The sequence below is a fragment of the Pelodiscus sinensis genome, chromosome 16 (genome assembly GCF_049634645.1).
Source record: "Pelodiscus sinensis isolate JC-2024 chromosome 16, ASM4963464v1, whole genome shotgun sequence".
Taxonomy (NCBI): Eukaryota; Metazoa; Chordata; order Testudines; family Trionychidae; genus Pelodiscus; species Pelodiscus sinensis.
In genome coordinates, this window is record NC_134726.1 from 34,925,087 (window position 1) to 34,942,849 (window position 17,763).

A 17,763-nucleotide genomic window follows, 5' to 3' on the forward strand; every position below is an offset into this window, starting at 1 on the left:
TAGGGTCCGTTTTGAACAACTTGTAGCATTTCAGAAGCAGCCTCTAGTTCAAGGTCTCACATTCACGGCCATCAACAGCCCAAGGAGGTCCAAAATCTGGCTAGAAGGCCGGGCTCAGCGGGGAGTGATCAACGGCTCGATGTCAGGTTGGTGGTCGGTTTCTAGTGGAGTGCCCCAAGGTTCGATTCTAGGACCGGTTTTGTTCAATATCTTTATTAATGACCTGGATGAGGGGATGGATTGCACCCTCAGCAAGTATGCAGATAACACTAAGTTAGGGGGAGAGGTAGATACACTTGAGGGCAGAGATAGAGTCCAGAGTGACTTAGTCAAATTGGAGGATTGGGCCACAAGAAATCTGATGAGGTTCAACAAGGACAAGTGCAGAGTCCTGCACTTGGGACGGAAGAATCCCAAGTATTGTTACAAGCTGGGGACCAACCAGTTAAGTAGCAGTTCTGCAGAAAAGGACCTGGGATGAGAAGCTAGATATGAGTCAACAGTGTGCCCTTGTAGCCAAGAAGGCTAATGGCATATTAAGTTGCATTAAGAGGGGCATTGCCAGCAGATCCAGAGATGTCATTATTCCCCTTTATTCGGCTTTGGTGAGGCCACATCTGGAGTATTGTGTCCAGTTCTGGGCCCCCCACTACAAAAAGGATGCGGACGCATTGGAGAGGGCCCAGCGGAGGGCAACCAAAATGATTAGGGGGCTGGAGCATATGACTTATGAGGAGAGGCTGAGGGACTTGGGTCTGTTTAGTCTGCAGAAGAGAAGAGTGAGGGGGGATTTGATAGCAGCCTTCAACTTCCTGAAGGGAGGTTCCAAAGAGGATGGAGAGAGGCTGTTCTCAGTAGTGACAGATGGCAGAACAAGGAGCAATTGTCTCAAGTTGTGGTGGGAGAGGTCCAGGTTGGAGATTAGGAAAAACTATTTCACTAGGAGGGTGGTGAAGCACTGGGATGGGTTCCCTAGGGAAGTAGTGGAGTCTCCATCCCTAGAGGTGTTTAAGTCTCGGCTTGACAAAGCCCTGGCTGGGTTGATTTAGTTGGGATTGGTCCTGCCTAGAGCACGGGGTGGACTTGATACCTCCTGAGGTCTCTTCCGTCTCTATGATTCTATGATTCACCCTGTCCCCCCATTGCACCCCTTTTCTCAAGCCCCTTCCCATGAAGGACAAGGCCAGGCTGCTGCCCCACTCCACTTGCACACGGCTCCTGCTGCTGTGGTGAGTGTGTGTGTGTGTGGGACAGACCTGTGTTACTGGCCCCAGCCATTCCAGAGCCTCATGGGCTAACCTGAGTATGGCGAATGGTCCCGTTCATAGGAAGGCTGGGGTGGCTGCCGCAGGGCCCGTGGCAGCCGCCCCAAACTGTCCAATGGACGGGATGGCTCTGCACACACCTGGGCCTCAGGGATGTAGTGGCACAGAGCTAGCTGCTCTATCCCCACTGCGCTGCCAGGGGTGGCGTGGGGTGGGGACGTTAAATCACCTGGGGGCTGCAGGTAGGGCCAGGAGACACGTGATGGGGAAGCATGTGGTGACCTCCAGCCCTTCCGCTGGAGCCCTGCCAAAGGGGAGTGCCTGCTGGCCCCCTAAGAGGATGCGAAGACTGGCACTGCCCTGACGTAAACTGAGTTTGAGACCCCTGCTCTGATGGGTCATTCAGCACAGGCTGGAGTGCAGTAGATCTGCCACTGTCCCGAGCCAGACAGATGTCAAATTAAGCAGAAGCTCATTACCCCGAGGCCCGCAAGCCCCTCCCTCCCCTGCCAGCTCTGGATCCAGGAGCACACTGGTGGCTAAGGAGGGTGGGCTCCAGGCTCCATCTTTCATGGGCCATTCCAATTAGGATTCCACCCAGAGCAGAGCCGGATTTCCCAAGGGGGGGGAGACCAGTTGGACAGATGATGGGACAATTAGCAGCCACTCGCTGGTGACTGGTTGATGTTCACATGTGCGGCGATGCGGGCCATAATCACGGAGCGTGGACTAAGGATTCAAGAGTGATCCGGGCAGGCGTGACTGATGAATGCGAGTGATGCCAACCCCCTAGCTGTGTCTAAACTGGCCAGTTTTTCCACAAAATCAGCCGCTTTTGTGCAAAAGCTTGCCAGCTGTCTACACTGGCCGCTTGATTTTGCACAAAAGCACTCACGTTCTACTGTCCAAAATCAGTGCTTCTTGCACAAATGCTTTGACGTTCCCGTTCGGACAAAAGCCCTTTTCTGGAAATGTTTTTGCGCGAAAGGGCCAGTGTAGACAGCTAAAAACTGTTTTGCGCAAAAAAGCCCCGATGGCAAAAATGGCGAAGGGGGCTTTCTTGCACAAAAGCGCGTCTAGATTGGCACGGACGCTTTTTCGCAAAAAGTGTTTTTGTGGAAAAGCGTCCGTGCCAATCTAAATGCTCTTTTCCGCAAATGCTTTTAACAGAAAAACTTTTCCGTTAAAAGCATTTGCGGAAAATCATGCCAGTCTAGACGTAGCTCCTGATTTTTGCACCCTGGCTCTGAGGAAAAGGGTCCATCCCAGACCAGTGTAATGAGACCCACAGTGCGGCGAATTGTCCCCCCCAGCTGCAAGGCAGTTAACACATGCTTGTCTTCCCAAATCAATCCACTGCACCCTCTCCCCATCCTGGGTAATAGTGAACCTCCTGATTCGATACAGCTATTCCCGTACGTGAGCACCAGGCAGAAGGAGCACCTCCTTCTGGGCAACCTAGCCAGTGAAAGGAAAGTGGGGCGAGGGCAGAGAGATGGGCACCACACCAGATGCTTCTGCTAGAGGATAACTGTCTGCAGCTGCACCACGTTGAGCTGTGGGAGGGTCAGATCTGGTCCGTGCATTGGCAGAAGACTTCTGGCAGAAGCCCAGTTCACTAAAGATGTTTGAAGCTGGAGAAAGGTTTGTGCGTGAGCTTTGAAGGAAAGTTTGAATCAGACTCACAGAAGATTAGAACCGGAAGGAACCTCGAGAGGTCATCGAGTCCAGTCCCCTGCCCTCACAGCAGGACCAAGCACCGTCTAGATCCGTGGTCACCGACCAGTAGATCGCGATCTACCGGTAGATCTCAGAGATTCTAAGAGTAGCTCTTGAGACCTTTCTGAACTGCGCGCCTGTGCAGTACATTTACATTAGATTTCCTCATTTGAGGAACAGCTATTCACCAAGCAACAGCACAGGTGAGTAGCTACGAGGAATGGTGGGAATTTAGCAGTATAAGGATTGGGGATAGCAAGTGATGGAGAGGAGGAGAATAGAGAGGGCGGGACTTCAAGGAAGGGGCGGGGCGGTGTGGGGTGGTTCACAGGCAGGGGCTGGAGGTTGAGTGGGGCAGTTTTACACAGGCTTGATGTAGTTTTAGGGATGATCGCTCACTCTGAAGAGTCACATTTAGACAGAAGGGGAAACAGACGAGCCCTGCCCCTTCCGTCGGGGCTGCAGAGGGCCCCAGATACAGTGGAACAGGTGCACGGCCTTACACTATTCCTCCAGTGTAACTAAGAGCAGAATCAAGTCGAGAGCACTTGCACGCCTGCAAGCCTTCTAGTGCCCAGCTGCTAGGCCCTCCCTGTGCATCCCAAAGCAACTGGATTTGTATATGCCAGAGACGGAATAGTTGATCCACAGCAAACTTGGATCCACCAGCTACTGTCCCCTGTAAGACCAGGGAGTGTAGCTGGACTACAGTAGTAGCCAGACAAGTTGAGGATTCCCTCCCATGGCACCAAGTCAGGCTCAGTGCAAGGAACCCAATTTAGCTCTTAATGATAAAGGACGGAGCCCTTGATTAGAAAACCCTGCAGTGCCTCTGATGCGGCTAATAAGACGTTACGCAACAGCCTGTTCTCCTGGGCTGGTTCATTTTCCTACTTAGCAAGTGATCCCCGTGTGGTTAATTTTGAAAGGCTCCACTCTGTGGCCCAAAAGACACATCCTTTTGACTGTGGGGATGCCGACCGGTCAAAGAGATTAGAGAGGCCTGCGTCGGCCAATTATGACACTGTGCTCCAGGAGGCCGAACCACTACCCCCGCACCCTCCCTGTGCTTGTTCACTGTAAAATGGAAAATCAACCGCTTGGAGTGCAGTGTTAACACAGCACCACGAACTTGTAAATGACAACTGTGTGATTATCCGATGACTGATGGAAAGCCCCAAAGTACACGGCCCGCCTTTGACCGGCACTGGCTAGAGAACACGCGCTCCTCTGTATTAGAGCAGTAAGATGTAGGCGGAGGAAGTGTAATCTCCGACGCAGATGCCAGCAGGAGAGCCCTCTGATGGATGCAGCAGGATGGGAACATAATCATTACTTGTGGTTGAAAGAGGGCTTCCTAGCATCATGGCTCTCAGCTTGCTGACCAGCTGCGTGGCTGTTTTACATAAATAAATGGTGGCCCAGAGAGATACGGCGACTTGTCTGAGGTTACACCACAAAGCAGTCACAGAATCCAGGGGAGGAGCCAGGCGTCCTGGATCACAACTGAGGGATGGTCTCTGCACACTGGGTAAGATGCACCACACGCTGCCAATACTAGGTACTCGCCAACGGAATATGAGGGTGTAATTAGGGAGAGGGGGTGTCCTAATCCACACACACAAGGGGACCGGGTTAAAGTTGCACATGCAAAATGGACTTGGGCCCTCCCAGCTCCTGTGTGGTTAACCTCCGTCGTTAGAGTTCTCTGATGTGAAATTTTTCGACTGGGTTTTTGCCAGGACGCCAAACCACAATTCACATTCACTTGGGAGTTTCCAGAAATCTTCCTGCTCACTACGCAGTCTGGTGTGACTGGTAAGGTGTCGCTGTGAAGGTGGGTGCTAGGACAGCCATGAAACAAGCATGAACTCACGCCACAATGCTCAGACTCAAGTCCAGCTCCCGAGCCTCCCAAATTTCAGGGAAATTGGCTCAGGCCTAGGGCAGGCGGCTCTGTGTTTGTCCTTTGATATGCTGAAGATCACATGTTTACAGCTGTATTTCACGATACACCCCCCTCGGCGGTCACTCAATAACAAGTAGGCCGTTTTCCTGTCACCCTCCTATTGGTGGATCTGTGGATGGCTGACCAGCCCCATTCTGGAGCCGCAGGGCTTATCGCAGATAAGGGGGCAGGTGCTGGTGGCAGCGTGAGGCAGGTTTTGCTGCTCTTTTCTCCTTCTCCGCCTCTCCTCGTTTGTGTTGGGCGGGACCATGGAGAGATCCTGGACCGACAGAAGGCCCGGGCCCAATGGCATGGTATCCATGACGACTGGGAGTCTCCTGTCCACTGCAGCCTTCACCCGCCTGCACAGCCGTTGTAGCATGACCCTTGCCATTCTCCACCTGGTCTACCGGTGAGGACTTTTAGGATCATTCTTCCTCGGGTCCCTCCCCCTTGACCTTGCCGCTGTGGGTGACTGCGACAGGAATACAAGACCCCTAAGGCGTCGCTCTCAGAACGCACAAGCCCACTCACTATGATAAGGCGATGATCCGGAGAGTGAGGATACACTCCCCTTATGAGGGTAGCAGCATGACAGTGAGCGGCATGGCTGGTGGGGGGAGATCCTGGCTCTCAGATGTGGCATTCATATAACACTGCTGCTGCCGTTCGCTTCTCTCAGCAGGGCACAATTTTGTTCGCCGAAGGGCTGCAGCTCTTTATCCCCAAATTTTGACTTTTTCCTAACAATTCTCTCCCTCTTTCCCCCATCCCAGGCCAGATTCTCCCCTTCTTTCTAGACTCGCCTGCTTTCTCACCCGTGTTTTTCTTCCATGACTAGGAGACAGCCACTTGCATGAACACACCGGCTATTCCTGCTAGAAGACAAGATGGCTTTCATGGCATTCAAGCTTCTCACTTTCCCCCTGACATGCTGCTGCACAAAGAGGGGGGAAAAACAAACAAACCCGTAGACCAAAGTTAAATCCACTTATGGCAAGAGATTTCAATCTGCCCGGGAAGATCTGTTCCGCCTACATCCATTCATTTGGAACGTCCATCTTTCTCTCCTTTGCTATGTAGCGTAGGGTGTGCAGATGTGTTTCCCTCCATTGCCAGTCCAGGACTGAGCCTCGTGTCAGGCTGGGCTCTTGCTCCCTGTGATTCCCCAGTGCTTCTTAAGTCACAAATGGCAGCCAGGTGGCAGGGGGACTCCATGTGCTCCACGTCCAAAGAGTATTCCCCCTAATGTCTACCATTCACATGCAACTTTTTTTTCCAGCCGCGCGTGGAATAATGTTTTAGGTGCACCGAGGCATGCGTGAAAGTGCACCACTAAGAGAAACACAAAACCTAGCTGTGGGTGCTCTGCTTGTACACGCTGCATGAAGAAAGTAGGGTCTGATTTTGGTCTGTCTCTAGGAGTCCACCGAGGCTTTCTCCAAAATGACACAGAACGCTGGTAGTGCCTGAGCCGAAACTCATCCCGGAGGGTGCATGCAGTCTTATTAAAGCATCTTCTGAGCCCTTCAGTACAATAGCGTCATATGTACTTAAGGCCTGATTGGAACAACCTGCCGCTTTCCCGTTTTGGGGCAAGGCAGAAGGTTGACGGAGTGGTTGGAAGTGCAACAACCTGCACTTTCTCTCCCCCTCTCTTTCCTCCTGGAGCACAAGGACGGGTGTGTGTGTGTGTGTGTGTGTGTGTGTGTGTGTGCGCGTGCGTGTGGTGTTTACTGCACTGCATTTAGCACTGAAGGTCTCATGGACATAGGACAAAACAGAGACCTTATCGCCCATCTAGGCGATATGCAACACAACCCTTCAGCTCCTAGCAGGAGTCATGGAGGAACGGGTCACAGGTCAATGTGAAAATGATACCTGCAAGGATACTTATCAAGGAATCGACTGGGGTGTCTTTCAGTTGTGTTTGGCGCCTTCTCAAAGACAGCCCCCCGCCAGAACAAGTGCTAGCATCCTAGAGGCAAACAGGACACTGAATAAGCCCCCTGAACAAGCACCATTGGCTCAAGCGCAGGCTTAATCGCGCTGATCAGGAAAGAAAGTTGGGGATCCCCAGAGGCGGAAGGAGCCAGAGATGTTCTAGATCAGGGTGGGAAATAAGCAACCAGTGGACCGGACGTGGCTCTCCCGGGATGCTGCCAGCACTTTATTTACCTGTGTGTCTGCAGGTATGGCCACTTGCAGCTCCCGTTGGCTCTGGATCACCGTTCCTGGACAATGGGAGCTGCGGAAAGCGGTGCAGACTGGGACACGGCTTCCTGCAGCTCCCATTGGTCGTGGTTCACTGTTCCTGGCCAATGGGAGTTGTGGAAAGCAATGGAGACCAGGACACCACTTCCTGCAGCTCCCATTGGCTATGGTTCACCAATCCTGGCCAATGGGAGTGGCGGAAAGCAGCACAGACTGGGACACCGCTTACAGCAGCTCTGGGAACAGCAATCGGTGGCCAATGGGAGCTGCAAGCGGTCATACCGGCCGACATGCAGATAAATAAAGAGCGGTGGCCCGCCAGGGGGCAGCCCTAGTGAATCATATCCGTACTTAATGCCCATCTCTGCCCTAGATGGTGTTGCCATGTGACAATGGTAAAGAATCTCAGGAATAACTTTCATCCATCACTGAACAATGAGCTAGATGAAGGAACAAGGAGAATAGTCTTATCCTTAAAACTACGCCACCTCCTCTCCCACTTCACTGCAGAACTGCTACCTAGATCCTTCTGTGTCCAGCCCCTCCTGGCTGGATACCTGACAGAGTTTTAAAGAAACAGAACACACAGTGTCAGACTCTGTACAGGAAAAGTGGTCGTATGTGATTAGAGTCAGATGGCACAGAAAGCTGAAAGTTTAAAAAACTGGCACTTCCCACCAGGAATAAACTGCAAAATGTGTTTCAGGACACCCCCGGCACCCACATCTCTGACACGTCTGCTTGCTTTTGCAGTGTTGCTGACTTGCATCATTTTACCTGGATTCTCACACGTTTTGATGTTTATCTTAAATCCCCAGCACCTAGAATGATGAAATAAAGCTTGGAAATGCAGACTATAAAGGCGCAGAAACCAAAAGGCTACTATTAAAAAAAAAGTTTTAATTATTATTTTAAATCTCATGATTTTTCAGTGCTTGAGGTTGGTAATACTCCTAACGGTAGCTCTCATATTGACAATGTTTTGGAACAGTCTGAAGAATTAGGGTGAAAAATGCAGTTAGCTTTAAATCAAAATCATTTTTTTCATCGAATCAAAAAAAAAAAATACCGCTAATGGATCAAAATATTTTGGGTCAATTCAGACCAAAATTTAATTTTCGTGATTCATTTTGAGTTGACTGAAAGGTTAACGCTATGAATTTTGTTTTGACTTTTCCATTTCGATGGGGCTGTCCCTAAGTATTTTCCGTCTTTTTCCCCCCAATGGCCAAACTTGAATTCAAAATGCCTTTTTGAACCATAAATGTCAAAATGAGACATTTACAAATAGTCAAAACAAAACATTGAGCTTTTGGGAAAAAAATTGTTCCTGGGCAAAACTATTCATTGAATTCAATCCAAGTGTTGCGAATAGTTTTGGCTCAATGAAAAATGCATTTTCAATGAAATTTCCATTCTATTTGTTGAAAATGTTTTGTGCCCATCTCCGGTAGACTTTAATGGCAAGCTTACCGCAAGTAGCACGTTTAATGCAAGTTTACAGCAGCTGAGAACAGGAGGAGAATGGAACTAGTGGTCCTGTATAGTTGTGTTCTGCTGGTCACACCTGTTCATAACAGGGCAACCTTCCCATGGGCTGACAGACTTGTTGGGCATCTGGGCAAGGTGGAGGGGGCTGGCTCCATGCTCCCAGAAAGGGAAGAGCCCCTAGTGCTGCCCATTTCATGCTGTTGCCCCATCCCGGTGAGTCCTTAGCTCCACCTGGCTCTCCAGCAGCAATTTAACGGGCCCAGTAGCAGCAGCGGTGGTTGGGAATCTCACGGCCCTTTTGAATCGCTGGACCCCGGACACCTGCCCCCTTTGGCCCATCTGTCAGCAGGTGCGGGCAGAGCAAAGGAGGAGATTTCTGTACTGAATCCACAAGGTATGTGCACCCAGCTCGCCAGCCCCAGAGGCGATGTTTCTGTTCTAGCTGGAGCGTGCCGCTGTACTTACGTTGCAAAGTTGCTGTCTAGGAAACACCTGTTTCTCAGCAGGCCTGCCCAGAGCTGCACGCCGACAATCCCAAAGATGAAAAAGACAAAGAAGCACAAGAGCAGGACGTTGCCTAACATAGGCAGAGTATCTAACAGCAGGGTAACGAGTATTCGCATACCTGTGGGGAGAAGGAGAAAGCAGGTTAGGGGAGCCCTTGGAACAGAACAGAGCTGGTGTTAGGCTGAACCCCACACATGCAGGAAAAGCTCTCGCATCACACAGGAACATAGAATCCTAGAACACTAGGACTGGAAGGGACCTCGAGAGGTCATCGAGTCCAGCCCCCTGCCCTCCCGGTGGGACCAAGCACCAACCACTTCGATCAGAATTTCTTAAAATTTTTAAGAACGCGGAACACCAAACAATCATTTTTTTTAATGTGGAACACCGGGGGAAATTTGTTGAGAAAAAAATAAGCGGTTGCAGACCCTTTAATTGCTGCATGTGTTGTCCCAACTGAGCTTCCGTCTCCACCGGGAGTGGGTGGGGAGTTAAAAGAGGCCGTGGACAGTATACATCCGACTGTCACACAGTTTAAGAAACACTGATCTAGATCTTCCCCAATAAGTGTCTATCGGCCTGCTCTTAAATCTCTCTAGGGATGGAAATTCCATAACCCCCCTAGGCAATTTATTCCAATGTTTAACTACCCTGAGAGGCAGGAACTTTTTCCCAATGTCCAACCTAAACCTCCCTTGCTGCAATTGAAGCTGCCGCTTCAGAAGCAAGCTCACAGCGTCTAAGTGTGATGCGCTGTCCAGGAAGGGATGCGGCAGGAAGCTGTCTCCTGCAAAACAGGATCTGAGTCCAAGTCCGGTAGTTTCCCAAAGGCCGGGAGCTCTGGCTCAGGCAGTCTAGTTTTGGCTCTTCTCTCACTTTTCAACGAGGGGCATTACACCTACTGGTCAGGGCCAATCGTGCTAGGAGATGTACAGACCCAGCAAGAGAGACATGCCCTGTGATTGCAACTGAAATAGACAAGACCAAGGGCGAGAGAGGGAACAGCGATGGAATCCAATCACACCATTGGATGGTGGAAAAGTCGGAGACCGACCCCCTTGGGGCTCATGGCTCCCAGCCTAGTGTTCTACCCACGAGCTCTAGCCTAGTTGCTGCAGGTACAGCAAAGATGCAGACCTTGGATTGGGATGGTACACAGTCCAACCCAGGTTTGGAGGGGTGTCCACGTCAAGAGTTCCTCATAGAGCCACTGACGAACATTCAACAGCCATTCACATGCCAAAGGTTTAGCAGCATGTGCCAAAAAGAGTCACTTCTATTTAGCACGTATTTCTACAAGGCAAGGTTAAGGGTGGGACGTCTCCCAGGACCCGGGATTGCCTTAGCTCGGTTGCCACTGAAGTCAGAGGTGAACGCCCTTCCCCAGACACATAACACGCTGCATGAGAGCAGGCCCTTGTGGGCTGCAGGGCTGGGCCATCCTCCCCGCAGTGCCCCCAATGTGGGACCCACAGCAACCTGCTTGCCACAGACCTCGCCCTGGCCTGCCTGTGCTCCATCCCACATGCCCTCGCCCTTTCCCCAAGCCCCGCCCCTGCCCTGCCTCTGCTCCACCCACACCTTCCCTCTGCCCCACCCTGTGCAAGTCAAGGGATTACTAGGAACCGCTGCCATGGTGAAGCGGAGCACCACCAACTGGGAGAGGGCAGCGTGGAGGAATGGAGCAGGCTGCTGGGCCACTCTGCCTCCTGTGAGTGTGCTACTGGGTCGTGCACGGCCCCGGGTCCCTCCCAGTTGAGGCAGCCACCGTGGGACACCCCTCCCCCAAAGCACAGGGCTTGGGGAGGCAGCCCCAAATCGTCCTATGGACGGGACATCTCTGTGCTACATGACACACAAGCACTGATACTTTGCAAGCTAGCAGATCATGGTGAAATGCCCCGCCCCGTCCCCCGCAAAAGACCAGTGCATCTCGCGTTCATCTACTCAGCTCTTCTGAGCACCACACTCCATGCAGCCTCCTGGAGCCCAGTTGGCGGGTTTGTCCTTTGAGCACTAGAAGACCTCAGAGCCGCTGCTCTGTACAAACTGCAAACAGCTGGAGAGGCTGGCAAAGCTCTTAGAGAATTTCCCGAGCGGCCAACAATCTCCGCCCCCCCCCAAACAACACAGAGCCTGGTGCAGAGATGGATGGGAGTTTTAATGCAGATGCTATATCCTCACGCCAGCCCAAGGAATGCAGGTTTGCCCCCTCACTGCCCTCCACCCATATGCATTGGCCATTAGTTGGAGGCAACTCTCCAAGGAAGAAGAGAAGGTCTGACGCTCTCTGGACTCGGTCTTCCGGGCTCACTGGGCTTGCATACCTAGAATTGGTGGGGGGAGGGAGGGGCGGGGAAGGATGCCAACTGAGCATTAGCAGCACTGTGATTGGCTGCAGAGGGGGAGCACAGCTCTCATATCACATTACATGCCCTGGCTTCGCGTGTGTCACTGTAATAGCGGTAGGAAAAAAATGACGTGGCTGAAAACCAGCAGAATCTGGCAACCCTGCGCATGGCAAACACACACAAAATGTCTCATGGCCCACAGACAGAATACCCATGGGCCGCAGGTTGCCCACTACGGATGCAACCCCATCACACGGGTACTGGAACAACTTCCTGCTCCGCCCTTGTTAAAAGTGACTTTTCCCATTTGTCTTGGCAGCTCAGACTTGGGAAGTACCTCAATGGTTGCCCCTCCACAAGACGACGCTTCGAGAGATCCCATCCTTCTTCCTTTTACTCAACCTCAGCCAGGCCTAGGGTTTCCAGATACTTTCACAAAAAGTCCCAAATGTGGCGGGGAGAAAAAAAAAAAAAGGTCACTGCACCTTTAAATTTCCCTGCTTTCCAGGAGAAGAGTGGCCCCACTGGCCTTCCGCTTGAGAAAAACAGAACATTTTACATGTTCAGTATTTTCTCTTTTTTTTCCGGACGGAAGACACAATTACCAGGCTGTCTGGGTGAAAACCAGATACCTGGCAACCCTAGCCAGGCCTACATTTGGTAAAACACACACTTCCCTGGTGTTTCATGCCATTTCAGCTCCTACTGCCGGGGTGGACATTATGGGAAATGACACTCTGGCAAGGGTTTGGAGAGAAAAAATAAACCGACCCTCCCATGACAGCAGGGACTCGTGTACTTTATCTCTGCCATCCACTAATTAAACTTCTTCCTCTGTGAGAGAGGGGCTCGAGTCAGCACTGAGACACTCCCAGAACACTTATTAATGCAGCCTCCTCTCTTTCTCCTGTTTATCTTGCTTTCCGTGCAACTGAAACTGCCTGCAGGACAATTTGGACCTAGGATCTCTGGAGCTTAGTGTAGGAGCTGCTACAGCTTGAGCTAAAAGCCAGCTGGCTCTCAGCTTCAGCTGTAGAGCTCCCTTGTTCTTATCTCTCGCTGTAAGTGGTTTAAATGCCACTATATGGGACAGTGAACCACACCCACTAGGTGCGTGGGTTGCACTATCATTTATATTTCCACAGACCATGGACTCCGCTCCACCCGAGGAGTGCACAACCCAGCACAGAGAAACAAGGGCATCCCAGATCCAGCTCCATGTCACAGCCTTTTTGGTTTACATTTCGAACGGAATGATTCTTCCGGCTGCTTTTTCACATGCCTCCCACCCTGACCAATCCAGCCTCCTTGGCTGCCGACCTATGACCCTACGACTTCCCTCCAAATGCTTTCCCTCTTGGAGTTTGGTCCTGGCATTCAAATGGGGGAGGAGGGGGGAGGAAGGGACACTCCCAGTAAGACCCAGTAAAGTCCACAAAAATGGGGAGACGGTGAAAAGGTAAACTCTACTGCTCAGGATTCCATATGGAAACCGGATGCTTTGCGGGATGGCTTCCCAGCATGCTTTGGTGGTGGGTGAATCCAAATGTAAAGTTTTAAAAATATGGGCTGCCATGCCACTCTCCACACAGGATGCCATTTTGGAGCGAAGGGAAAATACATGGCTTGTGTACATGCCTCCCACTGCTGGCAGGTGAGGGGAGGAGCAGAGAAGTAATTCACAAAATCTGTGTACTTTCCCCTCACTCCCTGATAGGGGACTGGGAAGAAAAGCAACCTGCGTCCCAACATGCATGGCTCCTGTCCCTCTTCCCCCAACTCTCTAAGGCTGTGTCTAGACTACATGGCTCCATCGACGGAACCATGTAGATTAGGGTTGTAGGCAAAGGGAAATGAAGCGACGATTTGAATAATCGACGCTTCATTTAAATTTAAATGGCTGCCACGCTGAGCTGACAAACAGCTGATCAGCTGTTTGTCGGCTCAGCACGCTAGTCTGGACACTCCGTGGTCGACTTCAAAGCCTTCCTCGTGGGATGAGGTTTACCGGGGCAGTCGACAAAGGGCTTTGATGTTGACTGCGGAGCGTCAAGACTAGCGCGCTGAGCCGACAAACAGCTGATCAGCTGTTTGTCAGCTCACCGCGGCAGCCATTTAAATTTAAATGAATCGGCGACTATTCAAATCGCCGCTTCATTTCCCTTTGCCCAATACACAAATCTACATGGCTCTGTCGACGGAGCCATGTAGTCTAGACATACCCTGAGGGACCAAGGGCTCAATACATTCTTTCTTTAGAAATTCACCTGCTTTTCAGTCCACCTGCCAGCTTTGCCTCCCATTCAACTTTTATCTTGGAGGAGACATGCCAACAAGTAACTTAGCCAACTCCCTGAAGAAAACCTTTCCTTACCCAGAATTCATCTGGGCAGAAGCATTTTAATAATCTCCACAATCAGTCCGTGCCCTGTCTATGATGTAACAAATCCCTTGGACAACAGACACCAATCACACTCATGTAGGGAGCAGGGCTATACACCCGGCCTTTCCACCCCAGAAAACCACAGGCCTTTGGCACTGAAGCTAAAGAAGAATCTCTTTACTGAATGGTAACAGTAGGTCTTTTAGCCTGTTTCTGAGCCAGCCCCTAGAGGGTGACAGCTCTCTGAGATACACTCTAACTCGGTGCTTTACAACGGACCCAAGATTTCATCGCTGGTGCCAATGGTTGTGTCAAAAGCTGCTCTCCACAGCCAGAGGCGACTGTAGTTTCTGTGCACTATTTATTGGCTAGGAGAGAAAAATGGTTGGAACATGAAGGTTCCAGAGGCCGCAAACGACAAACAAGACGGCTGAACATTACCTGACACACAGGAGCTTTGCTGACATCATTTCAAGCCCGTCGTGCCCACCGCTGTTTTTCTGGAGGGCTCGCCAGCGCTGTCAGGTGGCCAGTCCCTTCACAATGCCTGATTGATTGTCTGGGAACCAGCACAACAATCCCTTTGGCTGATTGCTATTGAACTATCCTGTGGCTAGGAGGGAGTAGGGGGGGGATTCCGAGATGTCCTCATGGAGCATTTTCAAAAGGCACTAACTGTTCCAGGAGTAAAAGGGCAGATCTGTAGCCCCCTCCAAGAAGCGCACCAAGACTTCAGTGCAGTTCACGAGGATGAGAACGGGATGAAAAGCAGGCGAACGTTAAGCTCGTGCCTGTGAATTGTGGAGTTGGAAGGGATTCACTGGACTGTTTTTCAGCATAAAGAAGCTAACACTGCTTATACACTGCACATCCTATGACTGTTTAGCCCTAGTTAAATAATAATTCTTTTCTAGTACAGGTTGAAACTCTGTAGCCCAGCACTCCTGGGATCTGACTGCTGCTGAACCAGAGAATTTGCTGGACCGTAGGAGGTAAATATTGTCTAGCAGCATTACCAACCCTTCCACTGCTTGTTGGCCTCGTAGAAGACACTGAGGGGTAAAAAACAGCACAGAACACTGAGATCCAGGACCGGGGGCTGTAAACAAACTTTATGGGACTGTGGGACACTTGGCCACACCCAGGATAAGTGGGCATCTGGCTAACTGCAATCATGCCGGACCACGGATGTTGTGGGATCAGACACTGCTGGACTAGAGAGGCTCAACTAGTAACAACGGCAGTCGGAAAGTCCTGTGGACAATCTCCCAGACACAGATCACTGAGTGAGGGTATTGGAAGCGGGAGACCCCCTTGCACCACAGTTGTGCTCTCTCCCCTAGGGCAAGTCAGCTCAGGTTTGTCTTCACCGCAAGCTCAAGTTGACTCCTCTTGACCCAGCGAGGGTCAACACGATCCAGGAGCTGCACACTGAGGAGTTGTAGGAGTCGCTTCATTCCCCCTTGCCTCACTAACTCAAATGGCAGCCACACTAGGCCTGCCGCCCGCATCCTGACAGGCCAGTTCCCTTGAGGTGAGAGCGCTACTGAACTCAAGCTAGAGGCCTGCGTGGGTGGAGATCAGCGCTGGATTTACACCTGGAGGTAACGCCACAGTGAAGACGAGCCCGTATGCTTCTCTGGGTCCCAGCTCGCCATCTGTCAAACGCAGACAAGAGACCCGTCTGACCTCACAGGAGTGTTGGGAGGATAAATACAGGAACAACTGTGATGCACCCAGTTGCTATGGTAACGGGGCAGGGGAGGAGATAGAAATACCTAAGGTAGCTAGATGGAATTGTTATTCTTAACTACCTAAATATTGCGGCTAGGGAGAAATTCTGGGTTTCTTGTGTTGCTTTTCACAGAAGAAGGACCATTGACTGGGTATCAGGACCAAATATCAATTTGGGTAATTATATTTTGCCTTCCTAAAATGAATTTTCTTGAAATGAAATGAAATTATTATTACAGGCTGAACCTCTCTAGTCCAGAACTCTCTGGTCCGGCAACATCCGTGGTCCAGCATGATTTTAGTTAGCCGGATGTCCACTTTTCATAGATGTGGCCAAGTTTCCCGTGGTCCCATCAAGTTTGTTTCCAGCCACCAGTCCTGGCTCTCAGTGTTGTGTGATGTTATTTAGCCCTCATTTACCCCAAATGTCCTCTAACAGCCCAGTAAGCAGGGGACATGTTGGTAATGCTGCTCGACAATATAAAACTCATGGGCTGTGTCTACACTGGACCCCTTTTCTGGAAAAGGGATGCAGATGAGACAAGTCGGAATTGCAAACGCAGCGGGGATTTAAATTTTTCCCACTCCATTTTCATGAACATGGCTGCCGCTTTTTTCCAGCTCGGGGCTTTGCCGGAAAAAAGCGCCAGTCTAGACGGGGATCTTTCGGGAAATAAAGCCTTTTCCGGAAGGTCCCTTATTCCTGATTTTAAGAGGAATAAGGGACCTTTCAGAAAAGGCTTTATTTTCTGAAAGATCCCCGTCTAGACTGGCGCTTTTTTCCGGCAAAGCCCCGAGCCGGAAAAAAGCAGCAGCCATGTTCATGCAAATGGAGCGGGGAAAATTTAAATCCCTGCTGCATTTGCAATTCCAACTTGTCTCATCTGCATCCCTTTTCCGGAAAAGGGATCCAGTGTAGACACAGCCATGTGGTTCAGCAAATTCTCTGGTTTGGAACCGATGAGGTTCTGTCGGTGTTGGACTAGACAGATTCAACCTGTAGTAATTACATATTTATGACATCAAGAAATGTGCTTGACACTTTAGAGTCTAAGTAGCATTAAGATACAGACTTGCCCCAAACAGATGGCAATCTAATCTGAATCTGAATCCAAGGTTCTTCAACATTTCCTTCACTAAACTGTTGTCTGCTCTTGTATCAGTTTAGTGGCTGATGTGTCCCACCCTAGAGGTGGCTGCATTTTGGGGGGGGAGTGACAGAAACCATCCCTACTTGTATATGGTTTAAAATTCTGCAAAAAGCGTGGCCAATTGTAAAGCCGCTAACTCTTAATAATGCTCTTTCCCCACCGTTTATTCCTCACCTGCCGAAACAGAGCCCGACAGTGAGCTGACATCCACGCAAAACCGATCCACAGCCCCTAAGTAGTGGCAATGTTGTGTCAACTGTGCTGGAGCGCCAAACAGCAGAGAACCCCACTTGGAACAGTGTGACGGTGTCTCATGCGATCCACAATTCTGTTCGTGGAGCTTTTCTCCTCCTGCTATGTATCCCTCCAGCTGCCCAGGAGATGTTGATTTTGTTACCCAGAGACTGACAGCCGAAGCAGAGCCAAATGCAGGGGATAGGCTCTGCTCTGAACAAACCGTGGTGCAGCCCTGGAGGGAGAGGGAAGTCACAATATCTATTTCTTCAAGGCCTACTTCTCCTAATGCAGGGAGTCTGGTGCTGAAGGTCCCATGCTAAAGCGTATGTGTGTGATGATGGTTCATGTATACACTGATGCACAAAGCACTGAACACTATCGGAGGACAGGACACTGGGACAGATGGACCTTTGATCTGACCCAGTCTGGCCATTCTTATATTGTTCCCTAATAATGCTATCCTGTTCTGGAAACAAGCCCTAGTAAGCCATTAAGAGGTCCATTTTTCTTGGCCCTGTGGAAGGAACCATGTTTAAAAATGACCATTGCTAGCATGGTTTCCTTGACTATACATAGGCTTTGCAATGTTGAAACCATGTTAGTCTCAGGATATTAGAGTGACAAGGTAGATAACGGAGTGCCTTTTATTGGATCAGCTTCTGAAAGAGACTAGCTTTTGAGCTTACACAGACCTGAAGAAGAGACTTTGTAAGCTCAAACGCCTGTCTCTCTCACCAACAGAAGTTGGTTCAATCAAAGACAT

General features: G+C 50.6%; 1 protein-coding gene across 4 annotated transcripts in view; it reads right to left on the bottom strand.

Moving 5' to 3' along the window:
• The window catches only part of CACNA1H (calcium voltage-gated channel subunit alpha1 H), a 572,675-nt gene that overhangs the window by 218,378 nt on the left and 336,534 nt on the right, over nt 1-17,763 (bottom strand). For all 4 annotated transcript variants that reach the window (XM_075899793.1, XM_075899790.1, XM_075899792.1 and 1 more), the window contains exon 6: nt 9,103-9,262. In XM_075899793.1, coding sequence (XP_075755908.1) covers nt 9,103-9,262 — 160 coding nt within the window. The remainder of the gene's footprint in view (nt 1-9,102; nt 9,263-17,763) is intronic.